This window comes from Echinops telfairi, unplaced genomic scaffold (assembly GCF_000313985.2).
Source record: "Echinops telfairi isolate 266 unplaced genomic scaffold, ASM31398v2 ScPeMD7_36;HRSCAF=134, whole genome shotgun sequence".
NCBI classification, from domain to species: Eukaryota; Metazoa; Chordata; class Mammalia; order Afrosoricida; family Tenrecidae; genus Echinops; species Echinops telfairi.
In genome coordinates this window covers 4,301,893-4,309,043 of record NW_022103934.1, presented here as the reverse complement: position 1 = coordinate 4,309,043, position 7,151 = coordinate 4,301,893, and the positions used below count along the sequence as shown (strand labels likewise).

General features: G+C 39.7%; 1 protein-coding gene across 8 annotated transcripts in view; it reads left to right on the top strand.

The window, feature by feature from the left end:
* ZNF557 (zinc finger protein 557) overlaps window positions 1-7,151 on the top strand; it is a 35,138-nt gene that overhangs the window by 13,697 nt on the left and 14,290 nt on the right. For 2 of the 8 annotated variants that reach the window (XM_045290382.1, XM_045290381.1), the window contains 3 exons: window positions 1,000-1,126; window positions 5,063-5,145; window positions 5,612-6,047. In XM_045290382.1, the coding sequence (XP_045146317.1) occupies window positions 1,000-1,126; window positions 5,063-5,145; window positions 5,612-6,047 (646 nt within the window). Of the gene's footprint in view, window positions 1-999; window positions 1,127-1,629; window positions 1,764-5,062; window positions 5,146-5,611; window positions 6,048-7,151 lie in introns of those variants that run through there. The other 6 variants (XM_045290387.1, XM_045290384.1, XM_045290383.1 and 3 more) reach the window with 6 other exon arrangements.

The window sequence follows — 7,151 nt, the reverse complement described above, 5'->3', positions numbered from 1 at the left end:
TAAACTATCTCAGATATTCCTTTTTTTTCAAATCATTATTTCTTTGACCAAAAAGTGGACTTATCTTTTAAAAGCCTGGAGCCTCACAGCCAAGCCAAGTCCCCAGAATCCCAGGATCTCTGGGTTTCTCATGATGTGTAAAGGGATTCCCAGAATATGTCAGAATGGATCAACTTTTACAACCTTTTTCCAATGAGCATTTTAAAGGAAAACCAATTTTAAAAAGATAACTATGTTTTAAAGACCAGCCCCTGGAGAAGGACATCATGCTTGTGGTAAAGTGGAGGGGCAATGAAGAAGAGGAAGGTCCTCAACAAGATGGATTGAGACAGTGGCTGCAACAATGGGCTCACACATAAGAATAATTGTGAGGATGATTCAGGACCACGCAGCGTTCCTCTCTGTCATTGACAGGGTCGCTGTGAGTTGGAACTGCTTCAGTGGCCACTAACAACATGCTTTAACGTCAAGCAATTTATAATCTCTAAAAGAAAACTATTCATCCATCAAGTATTTCTCTGATTTGTACCATGTCCCAGGAAACCCAGAGGTGAAGGGGAATAATATTACAGGAGCTGTAACACTGGGGAAAATGTCGTCTGTGTTAAAGCCATATTTAACCTTGTGAGGAGGTATAGGTAGACAAGGTGAGCATTGAGAACTGAGTCCAGAAGCAGATGAGGGGAAACCTCAAAACCCTGTCTGTACATCTTATCCTTCCCCAGTTTTCGTCAGCCTTGACCCCTTTCATGTCAACATTGGTGTAAGTCAGCGATTCTCAACCTGTGGGTCTCAACCCCTTGGGGATCAAACAACCCTTTCACAGGGTTGCTATTCATAACAGTAGAAAATTACAGTTATGAAGTTGCAATGAAAATAATTTTATGGTTGGGGGCCACCACAACATGAGGAACTATATTAAAGGGTCACGGCATTAGGAAGGTTGAGAACCACTGGTGTAAGTGGTCCTTGACTAAGCCATGATATTTCCAATGGTAGGATTTGGTGACCTTTGAAGATGTGGCTGTGGAGTTCACCCAGGAGGAGTGGGCATTGTTGGACTCTTCACAGAGAAAACTACACAGAGATGTAATGCTGGAGAACAGCAGGAACGTGGCATCACTTGGTAAGGCCAACATCAGTCCTGCATTAAAATAATCCTTCAGACACCAGTCTTAAGCACCTACTGTGCTCCAGGGTCTGTGTTGGAAATCGAAAACATGCTGGTGAATGAGACATATAGGGTCCCTACCTTCACAGTATTTGCTGTCTACTGTCTGTCTCCTCTATGAAGTGAAAATGTGCCCCTAGACTGACTTTGTATTCAACATGATTAAATGCTTTGGGACTTCTGAAGTGCATTAGGTCTTGGGCATGAGCTCCCAGAAAAATTACCCCTGGTCACCCAGGCTATTGGGGGAGAATACTTGTATTTTTGTTCCTTATGAAACAGATTATTCTGGATTAAAATTGCATGCCTGCCACTCCTTCAAAAATATGTGTTGAATTCCTGGCCCTGGTACTATAGATGTGACCTTGCTTGGAAATAGAATTTATTTTGTTTTGCTAAGGAGATCATACCAGTGTAGGGTGGATCATAAATCTAATCGCTTCTGCATTATGTGAAAGACAAGAATAGACACAAACACAAGGAGCAAGACAAATCAGAAGTGAGGATCTGTATGCACTGAAAGGAATGGCAAGCATCATCACTTGAAGCATCAACAGTAGCAACCAAGAGAGAAACTCATAGGAGGAAGTGACATTCGACACCCTGAATTGGATTTCTGTCTTCCAGAACTGTAAGAAAATAAATTTCTGTTCCTTAAACTACCTACTTGTATTTCTGATACAACAACATAGATAACTAAGACAGAAGTTGGTACCAAAGGGGGGGGGGGGGGCGAATTAAACTTACTGCCATAGAGTCAAATCTGACTCACAGTGACCCTACTGGTCAGTTTAGAACTGCCTCTGTGGGTTTCTAAGACTCTAACTCTTTACAGGAATAAAAGGCCTCATCTTTCTGCCTCAGAGTGGCTGATGGATTTGAACTGCTGACCTTGTGACTAGCATCCCAATTCGATACGTAACCACTATATTACTAGGGCTCCCAGAGAATAGGGATTGCTAATCTAGCAAATCATAACCGTGAAAGTGGCTTTGGAGTTGAGTCATGGTTAAGGTGGGAGGAATTTGAATCCCCTTGGTAGTAAGCTGAGAGTGCCTGGAAGATCCTGTCGGTGGAACTGTCATCATCAGGGACAACTCCTGTGACGTTCAGAGAGAGAGGAGACCGACGAGGAAAGCCGTCATCAGGGACAGCTCCTGTGACGTTCAGAGAGAGAGGAGACCGACGAGGAAAGCTGTCATCATCAGGGACAGCTCCTGTGACGTTCAGAGAGAAAGGAGACCGACGAGGAAAGCTGTCATCAGGGACAACTGTGACGCTCAGAGAGAGGAGACCGATGAGGAAAACTGTCATCATCAGGGACAACTCCTGTGACGTTCAGAGAGAGAGGAGACAGACAAGGAAAGCCGTCGTCATCAGGGACAGCTCCTGTGACGCTCAGAGAGAGAGGAGACTGACGAGGAACGCTGTCGTCATGAACAAGATGGCAATGATAAATGTGCTTCCGTTGAGCCTTTAAAAAGAAATGAAAATGTTCCTGGATCCTAGCCCCTAATAAAAGGTTTAAAAAGAAAATGTTACTGGACAATAAAAGAAAATTACTTACTACAAAGTAGCAAAAACTTGTCCGCATTATAGTAGAATGTTTTGTGGAAAAAAGAATTTATGCGTGCTGGATATTTGAGGATATTTCTAAGCAAGATGTTCAGAGGGCAGTGTGGGTTCTTGATGCTACTTATAATAAAATATAGGAGGAAAGAGAAATTTAAAATGAACTGAGGGAAAGGGGGCAGGGCACAAAAGGAAGAGGAAACAATGAACTTAAAGATTTGTAAAATGCTGTTGGAAAAACTAAAAGAACTTATCATGGAAAGGATTTCAACCTTTTGTGACTATACAAAGCTTTTGCTAAAGAGATTAAGCCTAGACTATAATAGAAATGTGAGTAAAGGGAGACAGCAGATGATGTAAGATTCAAAATAGCAATAATAATATATCATTGATCAAGGATTCATGAGGGTGGGAAGGAGGGGAAGAAAGAGGAGCTGATACCAAGGGTTCAAATAGAAAGAAAATGTTTTGGAAATGATGGCAACATATGTACAAGTGTGCTTAATACAGTTGAGTTATGGATTGTTCTGTAAGAGCCCCCAATAAAATCATTAATAAAAATAAAAGAGATAAAGCCATAGCTGATGGATTTAGTCAATCACCACACCAAAAATTCTGTCATTTCATACTGAAGGGAAAGTTAATTGCTTCCTGAGTGGATTCCAACTCATGGTGACCCTATGTGACAGTGTAGGACTGCCCCATAAGATTTCCTAGACTGTAATCCTATGGGGTAGATCATCAGATCTTTTCTCCTTCACATCTTCTGGTTGGGTTCAAACTGCTGACCTTTTGGTTAGTAGCCAAGCACCTAACTGTTGTGCTACTATGGCTCCTTCCAGTGGGGATATTTAATTAAACACATCCATTGTCCTTAAAAAAGGAGTGGGTGCCAATGCTGAAAGCTGTCCATAGATCAGCAGGCAGCAGGACAGTCAGAAAGAACAGAGGGAGAAAGGCTACAACTTTCATGGCTTCAAAAGGTGGCAATAGATACCCCTTACCCCCAGGTTTCAAATAGTGTCAAAGGGTGAGGTCACCGCCACTTTAGGAATAGAGGGCTGCCATTCTATTGAGCCAAGCAAATGGGACCCTGCCAAGAGTTCAAGGGGCAGGGCTGTCAGGCTGGTGGATAGGAAGAAGAAAGGCAAAAAGCCCACTAGAATAAGGTCACTGACCAAGTGAACCTAGAGGACAAGACTGATGCCCAGAGTGGGGGGTTCTCCACCTAGAATCCAGAGAGCATGGCTATTGCTCGCCTGTGCTGGAGTGAAACCAGGTTGATTTGGAAGCTTTCAAGCTGATGCTTGCCCGCTGAGTTCCAGAATGGCTTGGTGACCCACCCTTTCCTTCCATTGTGCCCTTTTGGATTGGAAATGGCTATCTTGTGAAGTTCCACAATTACACGGTGGAAGCAGATAATTTGTATTATAGATTTCACAGGTCCACAGGCAAAGGAGAATTTTGCCCCAGGATAGAACACATGCAGACCCTCATTGATACTTGAGTTATATAAATCATAAGATGAGATCTTCAGCTCAAGGTTATCAAATGGGTTAAAACTTCGGGAAGTAGGTGATATGTTTTGCATGTGAGAAGGACATAAATTTTGGGAGAACAGAGTATGATGTTATAGATTGGATGTGTCGCCTAAAAATACATGTTGTGCCTTTAGATATGATCCTATTTGGGAAATTGGTTTTTCTTTTCTTATGCTAATTGATCATGCCAGTTCTAGTTCTAATCACTTCTGAGTTATTAAAAAAAAAATGTTTTTTAAGACACAAAATAGCTCCCAGGCAGAGCTTGGGACAGACAAGGAATACCAAGGAAGGCTAAGACTGATTTGGATTTTAGTACCCATATCTGTGAGAAAATAAAAATTTTTTTAAAGCTACTTAAAACTTTAAAGCCTACTCACTTGTTATTTCTGCAACTAAGTAGTTAAGACAGAGATTTTACTCTATTCGTGTGACTTTAGGCATGATTATTCCAAAGCTTATACATCAAACCTGCCCATCTTCAGAATTGTTCAATTCATGGAGAGGCTTTTAGCTCCCTGCACAGTTACACCTTTTCACCAGACCATAAGCCCATTTTGATATACTCAAATAAAAAGTGATGACAAAAGAGAAAGGAATTCTCCCAGGTACCTGAACAGGTGAACACCAGATTCTTCTTGAAACACCTAAATTGTCAACAGCCAAGTCCTTTTCATTGTGAACGTCCTCAAAACGTTTTGAGATTATGTTTTTACTCATGCATCCATGTGACCACTTCATTTTTCCACCGATTAAAAGACCTTTCAATTTGTTTCAGATTTGGAGAGTATACTTAAAACCAAAGCGCTAACTCCTAAGCAGACTGTTTATAGGAACGAGCAAACTAAACTTAAGAAAACGGTAAGCATGACAAGGACGGTTTGGGGGTTTCCACGGTGCATAAATTCAAAGAACAAAAAAATAACCAGCAAAGTCAATAACATTTAACTAAGAGAGAGTGGTGACTGGAGAAATAGTGTAAGATTTATAAATTTGGAGATAAGTTAGTTCCAAACTTATTTCTTCACCGAAAATGAGTAAAAATTTCCATAAATGTGACACAGATATTGAGTGTTTGAAGGATAAATTAGCTTTAAAATTTTCAGAGATTGTTCTATGAATAGAATAAAGACTTGTGGCTGATCATACATCTTTACCTTCTAAGGACTTACAGTGGGCGTAAACTCTATATGAGCATAGAGGGTAATTTAAAAATCAACATTAAAATAATTATATATATAACAGAATTCCAAGGGAAAGAACTCTAGTTACTGCATTGAATACTGAAAATATTAGAAATGTTAGTCATCGCTCGTCTCTTCAACAGGAGAGAAATCATCTTGGAGTGAAGCTCAATGAATGTAATCAGTGTTTTAAAGTCTTCAGCACAAAATCAAACCTTACTCAGCACAAGAGAATTCACACTGGAGAAAAACCCTATGACTGTAACCAATGTGGAAAATCCTTCAGCAGTAGCTCTTACCTTACTGTTCACAAAAGAATACATAATGGGGAGAAACCCTATGAATGCAATGACTGTGAAAAAGCCTTCAGTAATTCCTCTTCTTTTAAATTGCATATGAGAATACACACTGATGAAAAACCCTATGAATGTAATCAGTGTCTTCGTGTCTTCCGTACTAGATGTAGCCTCAAAATGCACAAGAGAGTTCATACAGGAGAGATTCTCTATGAGTGCAATCAATGTGGAAAGACCTTCAGCACACGATCTTCCCTTACTGTGCACAGTAGAATTCACACAGGTGAGAAACCTCATAAATGCCAGCATTGTGGGAAAGCCTGTACGTAGAGCTCTCATCTGACACAGCATGTGAGAACTCATACTGGGGAAACCTTATGGACATAATCTGTGGGGGAAATCCTTCAGCTGTAAGTTTCCTCCTACTGTCCACATGAGAATGCGTAGTGAAGAAAAGCCCTATGAATGTAATGACTGTGAGAAAACCTTACATAATCGCTCATCTGTTAAGAAACACATGAGAATTCACACAGGAGAAAAGCCCTATGAATGTGACCAATGTGGAAAAGCCTTCAGCAGCAACTGTTATCTTTCTGTACTTAAGAGACTACATAATTCATAGATGTAAATTCAATGACTGTAGGAAAGCATTCAGTCATCTCCTTCGTATAACATAAGAATACTAACATTAGATGTATTATCTATGATAGTTGCATGCAAAATTAACCCAAAAACCTTACTGGCTTAACATAACAAACATTTATTATCTCACAATTTATGTAGGTCCTATATTCAAGATCTACTTCCCTCTGTGATTTAGTTCATAATCTCTGATAAGATTGCAGCCCAGATATTAGCTGGAGTTTCAATTACTTGTAGTTCAGGGATGAATCACTTTGAAAATTGCCACTCACATATCTGCCATAGTAAAGCTTTTTGTTTGTGGAAGATTTTTTAGTTTCTTCCATTTAGGCCACTCCACGGGGTAAATGTATTAATGATAAAGCATCAGGTTTCACACCAAAGAAAATCATTTTAAAGATAGCAAGGCAAAAGCCATGATGTCTTTTTAGTTATTGTTGGTGAAAATATATTTTTTTAAATCTCTATTAATTCAACAATTTACACATACAATTCAGTGACATTGGTTACATTCTTCTTGTTAGAAAACCTTTATCACTATCCTTTTCCAAATTACTTTACCATCATTGACATAAACTCTGTGCACAAATTACTCCCCTTCTTCCTCCCTCCTTTGGTATTCACTATTAATCTTCGGCTTTTATATGTTTGCTCTTTTCATATACTTGAGCTTTTTAAGTATTCGTACTTTTCCAGCTGACATATATGGCTCGGCATGATTTTTTTTTTTTTTGCTTTTTTTTTG